Raw genomic sequence first — 20,341 nt, 5'->3', positions numbered from 1 at the left:
TGATTATAACATAACCACATTTATTTCAGAATGTATTCCAACATCAAACAGTAAAGTTGTACAATGCAAAAACCACAATTATGTTTGCACCAACCTTAACACACTGTGCTCATAACTGCCTCTCTCCAAACTAGCCCAATGATTAAGATCCAACAAATAATCAAAATAAACTTTAATCATACCAATGCTGTGCTGTGAAGTCGCTCAGTCGTGTCCGACTCTTTGCGACCCCGTGGACTGCAGCCCACCAGGCTCCTCTGTCCATGGGATTTTCCAGGCAAGAATACTGGAGTGGGTTGCCGTTTCCTTCTCCAGGGGATCTTCCCAACCCAGGGATCAAACCCAGGTCTCCCGCATTGCGGGCAGATGCTTTAACCTCTGAGACACCAGGGAAGCCCCAAAGATCCAGGATATTTAAAGGTTTATTGTGAGAAATCCTGTTGCAAAGCAAATCGTCTCTCCTTAATAATAATTTTTAAAATATAGGGACTTTCCTGGTTCCCTAGTGGTTAGGATTCCAGGCTTTCACTGTCATGGCCTGGGCTCAATCCCTGGTCAGACAATTGAGATTTCACAAGCCACGTGGCATGGCCAAAAAAAAAAATTCTTAAAATATAGATTCCTCTATAACCTATGAACTTACAAATCATCAAACATCTACTTATAAGTTAATTAAATCTTATTTAAAATCTTTATAATTGTAGGGGCCTTATACAAGGGAACTTGGGCTTTTGGTCTCAAACTGAGGTGGCCAATCAAGTTCTCACTAACCTCTCAGGTGTGCAAGGCACAAATTTTCCCTCATCTTCTGTTTCTCCACAAGGCTTGTAGCTTCATTTGTTCAGCCAAATATTTGAGAATTTACTACATTAGGCATTGGGATGCAACAATAATAAACACAAGCCTAATGCTCCAGGAGCACATGATCTAGTAAGGAGGAGGACGGCTAACAAGAAAATAAGTGTGACAACATAATGTAATAAATGGCATTATAAACATTAAGGGTGGAGTGTTAAGGAAGGAAATTAAGACATCTAGAGGACTTCCCTGGTGGTCCAGTGATTAAGACTCTGGGTTTCCACTGCATGGGGTATGGGCTTGGTTCCTGGTCAGGGAACTAAGATCCCGGATGCAAAAAAAAAAAAAAGACCCCTAAATTAATATTTGAGGGTAACAGAAGTCTTCCCAGGGAAGATAACATTTAGGCAGAGATCCAAAGGTTAAGAAAGAATTGATTAAGGAGAAGGGATCAGCAAGAGTATTCTTGGCAGAGGGACCATCAGGGACAAAGGACTAAAGCTCAGAGAGAATATGGCTCATTCGATGAATTGAAAGTAGTTCAGCAGAATTGAAGCCGTTTGACCAGAGTTAAGGAATGGCAAGAAATAAGGCTGGATTGCTGCTGCTGCTGCTGCTGCTGCTAAGTCGCTTCAGTCGTGTCCGACTCTGTGCGACCCCATAGACAGCAGCCCACCAGGCTCCCCTGTCCCTGGGATTCTCCAGGGAATCTCCAGGTGCCATTGCCTTTTCTGTCATTAAGGCTGACTTCCCTTCCATTCTAGTAGTTGGCTAGAAAGATTGTGCTAAGTGAATGTGTGGAAATCAGCTAAGCTGCCAAGTCGCTTCAGTCGTGTCCGACTGTGTGTGACCCCATAGGCGGCAGCCCACCAGGCCCCGATGTCCCTGGGATTCTCCAGGCAAGAACAGTGGAGTGGGTTGCCATTTCCTTCTCCGATGTATGAAAGTGAAAAGTGAAAGTGAAGTAGCTCAGTCGTGTCTGACTCTTCGTGACCCCATGGACTGCAGCCTACCAGGCTCCTCCGTTCATGGGATTTTCCAGGCAAGAGTACTGGAGTGGGGTGCCATTGCCTTCTCCAGCGGAAATCAGAGGATATACTAAAATTAAGTGACAGCTTAATTTCGGCTGTAAATTCCTCTTCTTGTTTGCCCCACAATACCATCTTGGGGTGGCATCTGATAAGGTAAAATTTCAAAAGAGCTGTCCTGGGACTTCCCTGGTGTTCCAGTGGTTAGCACTTGGTGCTTTCACTGCAGCGGCCCAAGCTCAATCCCTGATTGATGATTTTCAGAAATAAACAATAAAGTAGATACTAGGGCTCCATTGCTAGGCAGCACAATAATGATAATACATGCAAATTAGTACCAAATTAAATTTGTTCTAAGTAACATTTTATTGTAACACTAATTTCTGTTCACTGAAGTCTGAGCAAACACGTACAGAAGTCAGTGTTGCTAATTTGATGATACATGTAATTTTTATTTTTATTTTTATTTTTCATGTAATTTTTAAAAAGCAAAAAGAACACTACTCTGAATACTTATCTTCCTGTGGCCAAATGAAGAGGATAAAACAACTACTAGAAGCTGAAAAGAAAAGAGGCAAAGCAAGACATGTTGTCTACTTGAGTTTATTCTGTTCTTTTTAAAAAAAGAAAAAAAAAAAAGAGGTGAGGGATGAAAGGGGAGATAACCCATAAACACTGTGAACAGGAACCAAGACTCCAAGACTTGGGCATACTCCCCCAATCCTCAACCTCAGTTCTCCAGAGACTCCCACCCACCCAATTTTCTTTTAAACAAGACACCCAAATCAGCAGCAAAGGTACCTGGGATAGTCACTGAGATCTTGAACACTGGGGATAGGAGAGAGAGAAGTCCAAAAACACAGGAGTTAGGGAAAAAGGGAAGGAATGAGGGAGAGGCTAGGCTCTGGAGGACGGAGTTGGGCCATGAGAAGTGGAAGTGAGCCAGTCTGGGGATACCCCTCCTGACTGCTGCTGCCCACCTTCCCCAAGACCCCAGAGAGCCCCACGGTTTGTTCTGCAGTCCATCCCCTAATCCCCGAAGGCCTCACAGGCCCAGCTCCAAGTCCTCAAGCTCCTCCTCCAACGCCCTCCTCCTTGCTAGCTTCTCCAGCTGCTCTTTGCTAGGCTGGCTGATTTCTCCAGCCTGGATCCGCTGCTGCAGCTCTTCCACCTGCCGAAGCTTCTTCTTTAGGTTCTTTATTTTCTTGGCCTTCTCAGTGGTGGCAGCTGAGTCGGGCTGGTCCAAGGCGGCCGTAGGCGCTGCTCGGGAGGCCTGTGGGGCACTGGGGACCTGGGCTGTCTCTCCCAGGGACACCTTCTCAAGAGTCCGGCTCAAGGCCTCCGCCTCCCCTTTCTCTTGCTGCTGCCGCCTCTTCTCCTTCCGCTTCAGGTTGCGTTTGGCGGTCTTGGAGAGGGCTGGCTCACCGCCTTCAGGCCTGGATGCGGTGACGGGGGCAGTGGCCTCTGGGCTCAGGCCAGGGGGAAGTTCTGGTTTACTCTTGAAAAACTTCACATACTTGTTCTCATACCTGTGGGGAACAGCGTCTAAGAATCACTGACTTTTCGAGTCCTTTTCCCAACCTCATAATTTACATCACCCTTTTCATTTTCCTGCTGCCTTCCTCTCCCTCCAGGCCCTCCCCGACTTTCCTCAGCTCTGCAGATTGGAGGGTCCCTAGGTCTTGGTGGCTCAGATGGTAAGGCCTGCGATGCAGGAGACTCAGGTTCGATCCCTGGGTCAGGATGATCCCCTGGAGAAGGGAATGGAAATCCACTCCAGTATTCTTGCCTGGGAAATCCTATGGACAGAGGAGCCTGGTAGGCTACAATCCATGAGGTCGCAAAGAGTCAGACCAAGTGACTAACACACATGTAGGTCCTAAAGCTCTGGATCTCTGAATGCTATTTACAGATTCTGCTGATCAGAGGCCCTAGAAACTGGACTAGTCAGTCACTTTGTTACTCATCCCTCACTCACCCCTGAATCCCAGCCCCTTCCTTCCATTTTCTAGGATCTTGCTGTATGAGGCCCATTAAATACCCCCGCCTCATGCCTAACCACTCACACTGGGACCTCCTCCTGGGGCACATAGCCTTCTTTAACCCTCCGCTGCTTTCGCCAGGTCCCGTCAGGTCGCTGTGTTGAGGCGATGTATTTGCCTGAAACGGGAGAATTAGGTTGGAGAGTTACTCTAATTTTCAAATAGCTCTCAAGATGAAAGAATGCATGAGTGCACAGTTTCCCCCAGTCCCTTCCACTAAATGCACCCATTAAGGCATTCTTTTCTCATATCAACCTTTACTCTCTATTTACTGAGTGCCTATACACTGTATAATACACCATTCCTGCCCTCAGGGAGTTTCTATCTTTATAATCTAGTTAGCAAGACAGGGCAGGCACAGAGGAAGTTTAAAAAAACACAAGCAACATGAGGACATCAAAAGACAGTACATGAATAAAAAGCCAGAAAGGGCAAAAACAAGGAATCATAAGAGGGAGAAATAACCAGAGATGTTATAGAAAAGAAGTTTTACTAAGGTGGATGGTTAAAAACATTGGTCAACTTTCAGGAATCCATACTGTAGATATAAAAGGACCAGCACACAAGGCTATATGCAAAGGATGCTCACATTATAATAATGTTGCTACATTATTTAAATTAGCAAAAAGCTGAAAGCAACTTGAATGGCCATCAACAGATGAGTGACCAAATAGATGTAGGTCATCTGCAGGATATAACATCATGTTATTAAAAAAAAAAAAAAAGTTGGATACAAATGAACTGACCTTGAATGGTATCCATGATATACTAAGTGAAAATGCAAGCTGCAGGATAATATGTAGAGATCCTCAAACTTTCTTATTTCAGAATCTCCCATACACTCTTATTTTGTAATATAATACATTTCACGATGAAAATTTTTTTAAAATCATAGCCATTAATGTTATCAGAAAACTCGTTACTGTGAAGCTGTTGTGCTCATAGTGGCACATACAAGTTTTCCAAAATTCTAATTTCCACTTGAAGGCTTGAATTTTATCACTGGCAATAAGCACTGTCAGTTGATTTCCATGAAATGACAGGCTCACTTCTTTCATTTTCAGGAAAATGCCTATCAGATACTCAGGTCTGAATTATAGTTCGTCAGTCTTTCTTTCAAGTAAAAATAGAGTTCAATGAAAAGGAGGCTTGTTTAGCTTGCAAGTTGGACAACTGTGCCAGTGTTATTCCTTGAAACACCATGTCACTTCAGTGGGCAGCAGTGTTTCATGTTTCCTTCCCGTCTAATTCACAGAGAATGCTAAAAAGATGTGTAATTTTCAGTTATAAGATGAATAAGTTCTGGGGATATCAGGTACAGCATGGTGACTATAGACAGCAAAACTGAATTATATACTTGAAAGTTGCTGTGAAGAGTTTTCATGTCTCATCATAAATCAATGAAATGGTAATTATGTGAGGTAAAGGGTACGTTCAGTTCAGTCCCTCAGTCGCATCCAACTGTTAACTAACCTTATTGTGGTAAACCTTTCACAACATATGTAGTGTATCAAATCAAATCACTACATTGTACACCTATAACATTGTACGTAATGTTTTATGTCATACCTCAGTAATGCTGGAAAAATAATAAATAAAAAGATGTGTATTTAAGGGCCAGCCAGAGTATAATCAAATTAGTAATTTTTAAACTTTTGAAATAAAAATTTTTTGGCCATGCTTAGTTTCCTGACCAGCGATCAAACCTGTGCCCCCTACAGTGGGAGCATGGAGTTTTAACCATTGCACCGCCAGGCAAGTCCAAAATTAATAATTTTTATTGCATTATCAAGGACATTCTTAAGTGAAACTGGCATTACTTATTATAAGCGTGTGGCAGTGAAGAACACAGTGACTAGCACAGTGTTGGTCCCGCCACCTTGATTAGTGCTAAAGGGTCACAGTTTTACCCACCGTTACTTTTGTACCCTCAGTGCAAACGTTTCAACCCAGTAAGAGGCAAATAGCATCTTAGTATATTATCAAAATAGCTGTGCTTGTAGACCTCTGGAAAGAGTCTTAGGGAATCTCCAAGGCTCCTGGATAACATTTTCAGAAGTGCTGGTGTAGAGGAGGCTCCCATTCTTGTTGGGGCAAGGACAGGCACTTAGAGGCCAATACAGTTTGTGTATGGGACAAACGGAAAGGTGTGTAAGGACACATACCAAGATTATCAAGACTTTAATGCTGGTTACCTTAAGAGGGATAACCTGGAAGAAGAGGTGGTAGAAACCATTAACTTTAATAACATAAGTTTTAAAAACACATATTTATATCTTATTTTACACTTTTTTTTTAACTATAACTTCTGTTTTAAAAAGAGGAGGCAAGAAAGTAAAAAAGATTAAAAAAATAAAAAGTCAAGTCTAGAGCATCCCACATGGATTACACAGTGTTATCTGTATTCATAATGTAAATATCATTAATAAACTAAAACCAAAAAATGTGAAAGAAAAATGGGTAAGATTTGACAGGTAGGGGGGATGGGAGAAAGAACAAATATGAGCCAAGAAAGGTTTGGATTGTGGGGATGCCCTGGAGTATGCAAAGAACAAAAAACAGAGGAGTACGGGAGAACCAGACAGTTCATGTTGGGGAATAATACAAAGCTACGTTGAAAATTAAAAATAGGGCCATTATCTTAGAAAGTCTTAAAAACAAGGTCAAGGAATTCGGAATTTATCGGTGAATAAAAGAGGGACACTGAGAACATTGTTTGCTTAGCTGCAACAGTTTAGAGACAAAAATAAAAACTCAATAATGAGAACACAGAGGCTCCACAGAAAGAGGACTGAGATTAGAGCTGGGCTTTGGAGAAAGAATCAAACTAAAGCAAATGAAAATGGAAGGAGAATGGATTCTAAACAGAATCCTATTCTAAAGCAAAACTTCCAACATGGCAGCGCACATGGCCTGGGCAGGAGATGGTGTCTACACCAGCCTGGCTGAATCAGGGCTGATGTAAAGTAAATGAGAGAATGTTCAGACTTTGAAATGCCATTTAAGGAGTTTAATATCTGGCACATGGCATGCATTCACTAAATAGTTGTCAAATGAATGAATCTTTTATCCAATGCAGAGTTTCAGGGCAATTAATCTGGCATGATGAAAAGATGAATTGTTAAGGGAAAACATTGGAAACTGGGGAAATCAGTTAGGAGAAAAAGACTGCAATAATCCTGGAATGAGACAGAACTGGTTGAAAAAGGAAAGGAAGAGAATGATGCCAGATATATTATCAAAGAAACAACAGCACTTGGTAATTCACTGACTGGGGGAGGGGTAAAGAGTTTTAAAGTCAAAGACAACACACTTTGTTTCAGTAATCCCAATCTTGAAAATTTAGCATGAGGAAATAGTTCCAACTGGAAAAAACAAAGAAAAAAGAGACAGTAATCATGAAATCATGGCAGTATCTATAAATAGCTAAAAATTAAAAACAAACCACATTCAGTTATATAGGAATGGTTTATAATACAGCCAGTAAAAAATGATTATTTTAATAATATGATGGAATGCAAAACATATATATACTATGATTTCTTTTATTACATGTTAGATTCATAAATTACAAAAAGAATGTTCAATATGAAAAGCTATGTTTGGTGATTGGATTATGAATAACTTTTCCTTTCAAAAATTCCCATTAATGTTATATTGTGGGTTTTTAAAAATCTCATTTTGGGTTTCAGATCTAAACGGCTTAGAGAATGAGTACACAGAGGGTGAAATTATTTTTGACCAGGTGACTTATAAAGATTTTATGTAGGACAAAGCAACTTTGTGATCTTGGGAAGATAAACAGTATTTAGACAGGTGGGGGTAGGGGTGTGGTTATGAGGAAAGAGAAGAAAGGGAAGTATTTCAGGCTTATAGGACAACATAAACAAAGGGACAAATTACTCTAGTCATTCACCTACCTAAATTTCTTCCTGGATTCCTGTTTCCCTCAGGGTATTTGGATGGACATAAAACCACACACAAAAGCCTTCTTGACCCTGTTCCTGCTAGTCTCCAGCCTCTAAGCCACTCTCTGCCCTGGCCACTGAAACAGTCACAAATCTCACCTGACTGTGTCTTTATTCTCTATGCTCTTCCTTTGGCTTGGAATAGACTTTTCTTTATTCTTATCTTAATGACTACTGGTCTTTAAAGGTCAAGTTCAAGTATAAACTCCTTCAGTGAAGTCTTTCCTGACCTTTCCAACCCAAACCCATTTAGAAGTTGCCCTTTGTGCACCCACAGCACCTGTTTTGGCCTTTTATCAGGATCTAATGTTTAACATGATTGTTCACTTGCTTGAGAGCAGAAACTCTGCCTTTGATCTTTGAAGCACAGGGCCTGAACCATGGAAGACTGTAATCAATTCAAATTAACGAATAAATAAATCTAAACATCATATTAGGGAACAGTAAGAATCCAGCGTATTTTGGGCAAAAAACACATGTAATGGGAAAAGAGACTAGAAGTTAGTCAGAATATGAAAGATATCCACCTCCTCTTGAGCTTGAACTCAAGCTTCCTAATGTGGGAGAAATGAAGGCCATTAAGGAGTGGAGATGATCTGCTCAAAGCAGTGCTTTAAGAAGATTAACCTGAAATATACTAAAGGCAGAGGAGAAAAAAAAAAGTCACAATGTGAGAAAACTTGATTTAAATGGTCTGTATGGATGTCGAAAAGAAAATGCAAGAGAAATTTATTATAAAGAGTAAGACTGGATCTGAAGACTGCCAACATTTGAATGAGAGGAAATCATTGCGCTACAGTGGATTTAATCTGGTGCTTTTCACGTTTTCTCGTATTTTTCACAACATATCTGTGGGTACACGGGGAACACAGTAATAACATTCTTCACACATGGATTTTAAATGTTTATTGACTACCTGCTGTTGTGGCAGGCACTGTAACAGGAGCTAGGGATACAACAATGAGTAAATAAAGCAAGCAAGGGTCTTGCCTTCTTGGAGCATTCATTCTAATGAAAAAGAAAGGTAAGAACACAAACTAACTGCAATATCACTCTTGAATGTGGACAATTTGGAGAATATAAACTACTGATATACAGAAAATCCAAAGGAGAAGACAATTTTGTGAAAATGACTAATTCAACTCTAGAAGGGCAGTGTTTTTACATGGAATTAAGGAGAGACAGCTAGAAACATACATTTAAGTAAACTGCATAGAGATTACAGTTGAAGGCTTAAGACTAGTAAAGATGGAATGTGAGAAAAGATATGGACAGAAACTTCGTGAACAGCCATCCTAACTGGAAACCCTTGGAGATAAAAACAGCCCATTATCACAAAGGAGCACCTATTTTATGTTATCTTTGGTTTCATTCTCTGGCCTTGATGGTATCCAAGTGAAGTGACCTGAAAGTCACTCGGTGTCCGATTTTTTGCGACTCCATGGACTATACAGTCCACGGAATTCTCTAGGCCAGAATATTGGAGTGGGTCATCTTTCCCTTCTCCACGGGATCTTCCAAAGGTAGTCAAAAAGGAAGGAGGTATTTACAGATTCCTAAACCTAGAAATAAAAACCATGGGCAGAATATCAAGATTCTTAGGTGGCATCTTTTCTTTTTTTTTTTAAGTATTTATTTACCTTTATTTATTTAATTTGGCTTTGTGGGTCTTAGTTGTGGTATGTGGATCTAGTTCCCTTACTAGGGATCAAACTCAGACCCCCTGCAGTGGAAGTGCAGAGTCTTAACCACTGGACTGCAAGAAAGCGCCTTCAGGAGGCATCTTTGAGAGAACCAAAAACAAAGAGGTTAGAGATTGCTACTGTAAGAACTTTGTAAATTTTGTTATTTCCTCACATCTCCTGTTTTGTAATCCTCAATCTGTTTCCTTAAATTGAAAAGGGCCTAGTTTTCAGGGTGGCAGGAAGACGGTGAAGATATGACACAGGAAGGCTTGAGAGAACTCCAAGGGGTGACGTGGAAGTGACTGTTAAAGGTGTGTTGAAGCCCTGGTGCCTGCTTCAAAGTTAAGATCAGGGTTACAGATCTGAGCCTGAGGATGACCTCGGGACCACCAATTATAAGATTCACGTGTGGTTTCTAACATAGAATATTAAGAGAAGGCCCAATTTGGAGGAGTGACCCCAGAAAAACAGTCCTGATTATTTCCCTCAAGAAAGAAAAGGTGTCAGCGACACCAGGAAGTAATCCCAAAAAAGAAAGACTGGGACTCTACTATTCCATGGAGACCAAGAGTCTGAAGTTAGGCCAGGTGATTAACAGTATTAAATACTACAAAGAGACTAAGGAAAAGGAGAACTGAGAAGAAAAAGGTTATTGATTTTGGCAATTTGGAAATCCCTAATTATGTTCAAGAATACAACTTCAGAAAAGTAAAGTGGTCAGAAGCCAGACTACAAATTAATTAAATGCAGTAAACGTTTATTGAAAGCCTCCTATGAGAAAAATCCTCTACTAAATGCTACGGGAATTATCAAGATCAGTAAATTGGCCCCAGATTTCAAGAAATTTACAGTTTAAGTAAGGAGAAGGGTGGACAAGTTAAGTAAACAAAGAATAAGATAAAAATATAAATGTCTTTGGACTTCCCTGGAGGTCTGGTGGTTAAGACTCCACTCTCCCAAGCACGGGTCATGAATTTGATCTCTGCTTGGGGAACTAAGATCCCATATGCTGCATAGTTCTGCCAATAACATATATATATATATATATATATGAATGTTTTAGGTATCCCTAAGAGACACTGATACTAATAGGAGATTTCATGAGAATAAATAACCACACGCTATTTGATGGGGGAAGGTGACACGAAATTAGGAAAAACTCAGGGACTTGACCTCAAAGACTATGTAATAGTAGTTAATAATAACAATAGTAAATCAGTGGCTGATGCTTGTGTAGGCAGAGAAAGAAAGGCATTCCAAGAATAACAAGCAAAACTATGGCAGTGTAGGGACTTCTCTGGTGGTCCAGTGGCTAATATTCTACACTCCCAATGCAGAGGACACGAATTTGATCCCTGGTCAGGGAAACAGATCCCACACACCACACCTAAGAGTTTGAATGCCACAACCAAGATCCAGTGCAGCCAAATAAATAAACGTGAGTAAACAAATAAAAGAACCTTTCAAAAGCAACACAAGTTTTTCAAATATTTATTTATCTGACAGAGCTGGATCTTAGCTGTGGCATGTGGGATCTAGTTCACTGACCAGGGATCAAACACAGGGCCCCTTCATTGGGAACTCGGACTCTTAGCCACTGGACGACCAGTGAAGTCCCAAAAGCAACACAATTAAAAAAAAAAAATGATGGCAGTGTAAAACTCACAGTATGTTGAGAACAATTAGAAAAGAACATTAATAAGTGGCCACCATACACCAGGAATTTTACATACAGTACTGCACTGATTCTAGACAATAGGTAGATTATCATCATCTATAGCTGAGGAAACAAAGTCTTCAAGAGATCAAAGATATGATTAAGATCACAAAGGCAGCATGTATTAATATTTGCAATCTGAATTCAGTTCTGAAGTGATTACCTATCAGCTTACTGGTATGTAGCTTACATATCAGCACACTGCTATTTCCCCTGCTTTATACTATACTGGGATTCCCTGGTGGCTCAGACGGTAAAGTGTCTGCCTGCAATGCGGGAGACCTGGGTTCGATCCCTGGGTAGGGAAGATCCCCTGGAGAAGGAAATGGCAACCCATTCCAGTACTCTTGCCTAGAAAATTCCATGGATGGAGGAGCCCGGTGGGCTAAAGTCCATGGGGTCGCAAAGAGTCGGACACGACTGAGCGACTTCACCTTTCACCTTATACTATAGCCCAGTTTCACTGGAGGATTTAAGCAGAGACATAGTATGCAATGGGCTTCCCTTGTGGCTCAGCTGGTAAAGAATCCGCCTGCAATGAGGGAGACCTGGGTTTGATCCGTGAGTTGGGAAGATCCCCTGGAGAAGGGAAAGGCTACCCACTCCAGTATTCCGGCCTGGAGACTTCCCTGGACAGTCCATGGGGGTCACAAAGAGTCGGACACGGCTGAGCGACTTTCACAAGAATTCTATGTGATGATCCTGTTTGAAAAGTGGTTTGTGCTCATACTAGAGAGGAGTATCTTTAAAGTAAGAGCAAATGGGTTGTATGTTACTTTGATAGCCAGTTCCAAAAAGATAATAGCAGCTACCCTTTATAGAGTGTTTGTTTTATGCCAATTAATATAAACATTCAGTATGTATATTAATTTGCCCAAAGTTACAACGTCAATAAACTGCAGAATTCGAATCCAAGCTGTGGGTTCTGAAGGCTATGCTTTTTACACTACTATTGTGTATTGTGTTATAAGTGAAAAAGAATACCAGAAAGTTCAACCTCAATAGTAACCAAAGGAAATAAAAATTAAAACAATATTATTTTAACCTATCAAAGCAGTAGAATTTTTAAAGATGAGAATTCCAATGTAGTCAAAGAAGTGCTGAAACCAGTATTTTCAAATATTGTCAATGGTAAAATCCTTTAGGAAGCAATATGACTAAGCAAGAGAATAAGGTAGTCCTAACATTTAGCAGCATTTCCAAAACATATCATTATATAAAACAGTACTTCTGTAAGATATTAACAAGGGTTACCCCCCACAATTTGTTAAGTTTGAGAAATTCTGGGTTAAACACAGGAAAAAAATTTTTTTTGTTTTTATCAACAAAGACTTAAACACATTATGTTCTTATTCATGTGAATATTCTGATGGGAATATGGTTTACAGTGTTTCCCAGATTTATTTGACCACAGGAACCTTATTTTTATTTTAGCCTTTTATTTTATAGCACATCTCATAGGACTACTAAGTGTTCTGAGAGTTACATCCTGGAAAGCACAGCCATTCAGTATGATCCAAATTATGTAAAACAGATAATGCTATATATGTGCATAGCAAGAAAAACTAAAACGAAACATTAACTGTAGTCATCTTTGGGCTCTGGAATTACCAAACATGCATGTGACTTATACTTTATACTAGTTATGAAAATATTTTCCAAGTTTTCTATAATCAATATGAATTTTATAATTAATTAAAAATAAATAAAAGCTTGTACCCTCCAATCCAGTAAGTCTATTTCTGAGAAATCTCTCTTAAGAAAAAATCCTAAATGCAGACATAAACATTCATCGAGTTATTATAACAAAAATTCTAGAAACAATCTGGAAGTCCAATAACAGAAAAAAGGTAAGAGAGGGTACATGCTCAAACAATAAAACACTCTGCCAGTATTTTAAAAGATGTTTACAAATAGTTTTTAATAGCAAGGAAAAATATTTATGTCATGAGGTTAAATGAAAAGGCAACACATAAAAACATAATTACTGTCTGATTAAAAAATGTTCTTAAAGTGCACAGAAAAATAAAGATCAGAAGGGTATATGCCAAATTTAACAGTTAACAAATTATACTGAACAAACATTACATAATTAAATTGCACTTGAGCACTAATCTGGTAACAGTGTGTCAAACCGGAACAGAGAGACAGAGGTAGAACTATTTAGGAGGTCATGGCAATATTTGCAGGATAAAGGAAACTAGAATTTTATCAGGCAGTTAGATTGACCCAAGTACTCTGCTTGATACTTTGCACATATGATTTCTTCTAAACCAAATCTTTAGGTAACAGTAACAATTACAGAACCATTTCTTAGGTACTGTCTATGTGCTTCCTTAGGACTTAGGCACTTTCTTAGGACTCCCCTGGTGGCTCAGATGGTAAAGCGTCTGCCTACAATGTGGGAGACCTGGGTTTGATCCTTGGGTCAGGAAGATCCCCTGGAGAAAGGAAATGGCAACCCACTCCAGTACTCTTGCCTAGAAAATCCCACAGACAGAAGAGCCTGGTAGGCTACAGTCCATGGGGTCACAAAGAGTCAGACATGACTGAGCGACTTCACTTTCTTTCTTTAATATGTGCTAGACATGTAAGTTATTTCATTTAAATTTTAATTAATTCTCACAATAATCCTATAATGTAGGAGTTACTATTCCTATTTCATTGGTAAGAAAACTAAGTCTTGGATTCCCTAGGCTTAAAATTCCCAGGCCATATAGCTAACAAATACTGATGAGAAAAAAAAAAAAAATACTGAAGATGGAATAACAGTAATGGCAGCAGGAGGAGAAAAATGATACTTTGATTGGAGGGGTGGGATTGAAAGACAATGCAAAAATAACACCCCAGTTACATTTGTTGATAATACAAAAACGTCTAGTGCTCTGATCTTGGTTTCCTACATCATTCTTCAGTAAAAAGAACAAGGGCTCCTTGGAGAAATAGCCAATTTTAGGTCTGGGACAGGAAATATACAAGATGAGCCTGGAGCACCTTCTAGTGCCAAAAAGGAAGTGCTAAAAAAAAACAAACAAACCCAAAACAACAAAAGCCTACACTGATGAGGGTATGTCAAAGGGACACAGGGCCAAATAAAAGAGCTCTCAATGTTCAAAGCTGGAACACCTGAACAGTTAAATAAGTAAAATAACCCAAAGTCCATATTGACACAAATAAATTCAGTTCAGTTCAGTCACTCAGTTGTGTCCGACTCTGCAACCGCATGGACTGCAACACGCCAGGCTTTCCTGTCCATCAATAAATCATTGAATAAATACATGGTGGAGAAGAGAAAAATCTCCTTGCAGATGAATTCTAAACAACGTGTATAAATATTACATCCTTAAGGAAGGGAGTATAACTCTTTAAGTGTGGGCTGTGGATAGTGACTTTCTTCTGAGGAGTACAAAACAGAAAGGAGAAGGGGAAAAAAGTAACTTCACAGTGGAGAAATCTTAAATACCACCTCCAGCAGGAGATCACTGTAACTATCAAGAGTAACAAAAATCTATGTGATACTATGTAACTTCAATATATGATGAAATTGTCACTTTACTTCTACGGTCCTTCCCTAAAAAGCACTTAATCCTAGTCTAATCACGAGAAAAACATTACATTCCAACAGAGGTGATCCTACAAAAATACCTGATCAATACTCCTCAAAATTGTCAAGGTCATCAAAAATAAGGAAAGTCTGAGAATCTCTCAGAGTTGACGGTGACATGAGAACTAAATCTAATAAGGGATCCTGGAACAGAAAAAAAAAAAAAAGGTAAAATGAGAAAATCTGAATAATGTATGGATCTTAGTTTATAACGCTTCCCTGGTAGCTCAGATGGTAAAGAATCTGTCTGCAATGCAGGAGACCCCAGTTCGATTCCTGGGTTGGGAAGATCCGCTGGAGAAGGCATAGGCTACCCACTCCAGTATTCTTGGGCTTCCCTGGTGGCTCAGCTGATGAAGAATCCACCTGCAATGCAGGAAACCTGGGTTCGATCCATGGGTTGGAATATTGGTTCATTAATTGCAATAATGATCTCATACTAATGTATGGTGTTAATAACGGGGAAACTGAGTTTAAGTTATATGGGAACTGTCTATCATTTTCTCAATTTTTCTATAAATCTAAAACTGTTCTAAAAAAGTTTATTTAAAATTTAAAAAGGGAGAAAGAAAGAAATCATGCAATAAGTTCATCTTAGGTTGGCTAGAACAACGGTGCATTTAGCAGATATAAGGAAGGAAAAACTGATAATGATTTTGGTCAGACTGGATTTAAGCTGTGACAGTATATTCAAGAATAAAAGCAACTCACCAAACAATTAGAAAAGGGAACTGACAACTCAGGAGAGAAGTTGGTGCTAGAAAGAAGGCATTGTAAAGACTTAAGGAACAGGGAATTTCCTGGCAGTCCAGTGGTTAGGAGATTCTTCGGTACTTTCACTGCCGTGACCTGGGTTCAATCCCTGGTCAGGGAACTAAGATTCCGAAAGCCATGAGGCCAAAAAAGAAAAAAAAAGTTAAGGAACAAGTAAGCAGTAAGGAAATGGAAATAGTATGTGTGAACCTGATATTCAAGAAATCAAGCTATGAACAGGAAGGAAACAAGTAACAGACCTTAACTACGCAATGAAATAGAAAGTGAGGCCATTTGCCACAAGGAGAAGGGAAAGTCACAGAGAGCTGAGAAAGGTAGGGGAAATAGCCACATTAGGATGTAAGCATATCGAGAAAGAAGAACTGGATGCAACTTCCCTGGTGATACAGTCGCTAAGACTCTGCGTTCCTAAGGCAGAAGGCACAGGTTTGATCCCTGGTCGGGAAACTAGACCCCACATGCTGCCACTAACAGTCTGCATGCTGCAACTAAAGATTCTGCATGCCACAACTGAAGACTCGGAGCAGCCAAATACATTAAAAAAAAATTTTTTTTAAATAGAAAGAAGAATTAGAGAAAATCCATGACCTTGACAGAAGTTAACATTAAGTTATACCGAATGTGCTACAGTCCATGCCTTTTCTCTAGCCATGCGCTGTGGCCTAGAAGCAGAAGCCAAGAAAACAGTTGATGGGTATGATTCAAGATAACAGAAGTGCTTGCTTAGTACAGAAGATCAAAACGAATGAAGAAAGCAATAAGGATAGTGACTGGTCACAGAGGTCCAGCAGGGCAGCATCAAAAGTAGTCACAACGGGGACTTCCCTGGTGGCGCAGTAGATAAGAATCCATCAGCCAATGCAAGGGACACCAGTTGGATCCCTGGTCCAGGAAAATTCCACATGATGTCCAGCAACCAAGCCCATGTGCCACAACTACAGAGCCCGAGTGCTGCCAACTACTGAAGTCTGTGCGCATAGAGCCTGTGCTCTACCACAAAGAGAAGCCAAAGCACCACAAGAGTAGCCCCTGCTCCCCACAACTAGAGAAAGCCCATGCACAGCAACAAAGACCCAGCTCAATCAAAAATTAATTTTTTAAAAACTAAGAAAAGAGAAATAGTAGTCATAAAGGTTCTGGTAGACTCAGTGAAATGAAATGGAAAAGAGGTCAAGGACCAGAGAAACTAAAGAGGGCAAAAAGCTGATTCTATGGGTGTGTGGAAGTAAAAAAGGTGACTGAGTAAGGAAGCTAAAATAAGTGATGGGGAGCCCTGTCGCTGGTGGTGTTCTGTGTAGTAGGATATGTAGTAGGTCCAGATTGTAGTGGTTCTGATGTGTAGCTGGCTTGAAAATTCAAAGGAAAATCAATGATCTTACGTTGAGGAATTATAAAAGTATTGCAGGGACTTCCCTGTTGGTCTAGGGGTTAAAAGTCCACCTTGCAATGCAGGGGACACAGGTTCAATCCCTGGTAGGGGAACTAAGACCACATATGCCCTAGGGCAACTAAGTCTGCATGACCCAACGGAAGATTCCACATGACACAACAAAAATCCCCTGGGTGGATGCAGCCAAATAAATAATAAATATGTATCTTTAAGTATTCCATAGATGCTGAGTGGAGACATTGAGAAACAGGATGAAATGATATGATACGTCTGGTCCTTGTGGGCAGTGTATGTTGGCCCTGAAGTTTTAGAGAAAATGCTACAATTGCATGGCAACATCTTCCAGGAGAATTACAGTGACAGTGGTAGGATCAATGATCTGGAAGCAGCAAGGGAAAGCAAAAAAGCAGTGTGATTCCTTCTCTTCTACACGATCACATGAGAACAGAAGATACCTCTTGGGAGGGTAAGGTGAGATGTCATATCTGAATTTTCATTAAATTAGTTTAAAGAAAACAGTTAATAAGTAGAAATGTACTGGACAATGAGTAATATTTTCAAAGCACACATCAAAAGAGGCAAATTGAAGAAGTACCTACTATGTAGAGAGCAAGAGAAGTTGTACCACTTTGAAAGGTGATGTTGCAGAGAAGTAGCAGAGACTTGGGTTGTCATTAGATACCATATGAGAGGTGGGTTGAGAAGTAACATGGAAAACAAGAAAAGCAAGAGGCATAAAAGGTATATTTTAAAACAGACTGCATGTACCAAAGAACACACACACATACTCACTTCTATAGAATACAAATACACAATGAGGACTACAAAAAACAGTAACTCCCTGCCTTGCATAGCATTTTATAAATCGCTTTCACATATACTATCTTATTCGACTGTCACTGAATAGATACGCACATTTTTCCTAAAGATGAGGAAATTAGGATGGGGCATAGCCAAAATGAAAATCTTGATTCCCAGTTTTCAACATATCAACTTCACATACACAGCAGACACTTCAGCATCTCAATCAGCCAGGTTGGAAAATCTTCTCTGACCAGAATCAATAGAGGGTTCTATAAACTTGTCAGAGGACTTGAGAGGCCACTAGACACCTTCTCGTTTACCTTCTACCACCTCAGATCCCTCAACCCTTATCACCATCACCAGAGAAGGTACCGAAGGGTGACGGGTGGTGTCATCAAGGAGAGAACTCCAGCTGAAAGTTGTATTAGGTTCCTCTTCCCCTCACACCTCTGGACCTCAGTGACCCAACAATTAAGATGAGGAAGAGTAGAAAAAGAGCTATGTAGCAATGAGGAGATCTCCAACAGATACAACTTCGATAACAGTATTTAAACGGGGCTCCGGTAAGGTAGAAAGCAGGTACACTGAGAGATGGGGGAGGGGGAAAGGGGGGGATCAGGAATTGGGAGGGAATTGAGATAGGAGGCGTCCCCAAGGCTGAAGAACCCAAAAGAGATATGGGAGCTCCAACTACTGGAGGAAAGCTAAGGGCCCGTGAGGGTCCTGGATCAAGGACCAGCATTGAAGGACCCCAGGGCTTGGGTGACCGGAAGCGGAGACCCCCAAACAAGAGACCAGAAGGGGGCGCAGGTGACACCCCGTAGCAGAGAATGAATGGGGAAGGCGGTCCAGAGGGGCGGGGCAAAGGAGGGGCCCCGGGATGGGCGGGGCACAGACCCCTTTCTAAGTCCGAACCCCTGCCCCGAGAGCCCGGGGAGAAGCGGCTCCGCGACTCCCGCACTCACCGCCGGTCTCGTCAGTTACATAGGGAGTCGCCATCTTGAAAACGCAAACCACTTCCGGCGTGAGCGGGCTGGGGTCCCGCCCCCCTCCCCACCGGAAGTGGAGTCCAGATCGTAACAAGCCACCATTTTAGTCTTAAAGGGAGAGTACACCATTTGGTGGACAGATGTGAAGGAGGCGGAAAGAAGCTGAAGACTAAAATAAAATAAGAGCCGTAGCCTCTTTTACTGCCATTGATACCAGTATTGAGCGCATGCTGCGTATATAGCAGTTCTCTGGGCGCCGAGAGAAGTTCCGAGGCACAGCCCCTATCCTCACAGGCACTCTTCATCTGTCTAGGACCTGCGGGAGAAAAGGGGGCAAGGCCCACCTGCATCCAGAAGGCGGGGGAGGGGGAAGGCTAGTAAATGAGAAAAAGAAGGATATTCAGGTCCTGGCCTGCGTCCAGGTTCCAGAGCCGCTTGGGGATACGGGGCGGGGCAGGCAAACTCCGGGAACGCACTGGGGCGCACCAGTGTTGGGGCGAACGCAAGACCCCAACTGACCCTCTCTTAGAAGGTGGGGAGGTAGAAATCGCGCGCCGATTGCCCTTGGCCGCTCAGCTCAACCCTCCCGAGACGCGCGAGAGGGACGTGCAAGGCCGAGGGCGCTGCCTGTCGGTCACTTGTCCCCGCAGCTACAGGGTTGCCGGCGACTTCTACGGCTGAGAAGGCGCGGTGGGCGGGCAGGGCGGACAGCCCGGGTCTGGCCCTGCCCCTGGGGCGGCCCCAGAGACTCGGGCGGCGAAGTGACGACGGCCTAAGTTTGCTCTGGCCTTCGACCCGGGAGCCTCCTCGGGCTCGCCCCAGGGTCAGAGGGTAAGGTGAAGGCTGCTGGGCGGACCCAATTAGTATTCTAATTAACCTCGGCCAAGTCTCAGTGCTCTGGGGATCCAAATCCGGGCAAAACGCCAACAATCTGAGCCGTACAGTCACTCCCTCTGCAGCCCTGCCCTGCCCCGTGTCTCCCTTTTCTTTAGAGGAACCCAGATGTTCTCCCTCCCCCGCTTTTTTCGGCAGCTCTTGTTCCTTCAGGGCTAAATCCTGCTAAACTCGTTTCCCCCACAGCTTGGGAGGGGCCGGCTACAGGTTCCTCTCCTCGCCTCAGGTGTCTGCCCTGCCCTGCCCTCCCCCACCCCACCCCCGTGTTGTTTTTTCCTCATCAACAGTTTTATCTTCTTCCAAATCTCCACTTTGGCCTAGGTTAATGTCCAACAGAAAAAGTGACCACCTCCAACACTAGGCTGCATGTCCCACTTAAAAAAAAACAAACCCCAGCTGAGAGCAATGGCTGACTAGGAATTTACTTAAGCTTTGAAATGAAGCGTCATAAGTTTTATGGGGTCACAGCTTGCCTTCTCTCCCGTACTCCACCTTCCTGACTTCCACCAGAGGCCCAGCTCAGAAAATCTCAAAAAGACTCGTGTAAAAATTTATATGCATTCAATACATAGTCATTGCAAGTGTTCTAACACTGCCATCCTTAACCCTTGCCCTTCTTTCACCAATAGTGCTTCAGCCCTGCTGGAT

At 41.7% G+C, this 20,341-nt stretch overlaps 1 protein-coding gene across 5 annotated transcripts; it reads right to left on the bottom strand.

Moving 5' to 3' along the window:
* PYM1 (PYM1 exon junction complex associated factor) lies at window positions 1-19,186 on the bottom strand. 5 transcript variants are annotated; one of them, XM_081595211.1, is made up of 4 exons: window positions 18,776-18,820; window positions 17,606-17,668; window positions 3,893-3,986; window positions 1-3,355 (listed from the first exon to the last, which is right to left on the bottom strand). In XM_081595211.1, the coding sequence occupies exons 1-4, from the start codon at window positions 18,807-18,809 to the stop codon at window positions 2,872-2,874; spliced, it is 675 nt and encodes a 224-aa protein (XP_081451337.1). In that variant the 5' UTR covers window positions 18,810-18,820; the 3' UTR covers window positions 1-2,871. The 5 variants fall into 5 exon arrangements, with proteins under 5 accessions (XP_081451337.1, XP_081451336.1, XP_081451339.1 ...); XM_081595210.1 differs by lacking the exons at window positions 17,606-17,668; window positions 18,776-18,820 and adding an exon at window positions 19,014-19,186; XM_081595213.1 differs by lacking the exon at window positions 17,606-17,668.
* Window positions 19,187-20,341: the final 1,155 nt, after the last annotated feature.

The sequence above is a fragment of the Giraffa tippelskirchi genome, chromosome 4 (genome assembly GCF_054371585.1).
Source record: "Giraffa tippelskirchi isolate mGirTip1 chromosome 4, T2T-mGirTip1v1.2.pri, whole genome shotgun sequence".
Classification (NCBI taxonomy): domain Eukaryota; kingdom Metazoa; phylum Chordata; class Mammalia; order Artiodactyla; family Giraffidae; genus Giraffa; species Giraffa tippelskirchi.
This window is presented reverse-complemented; position numbering and strand designations above follow the sequence as displayed.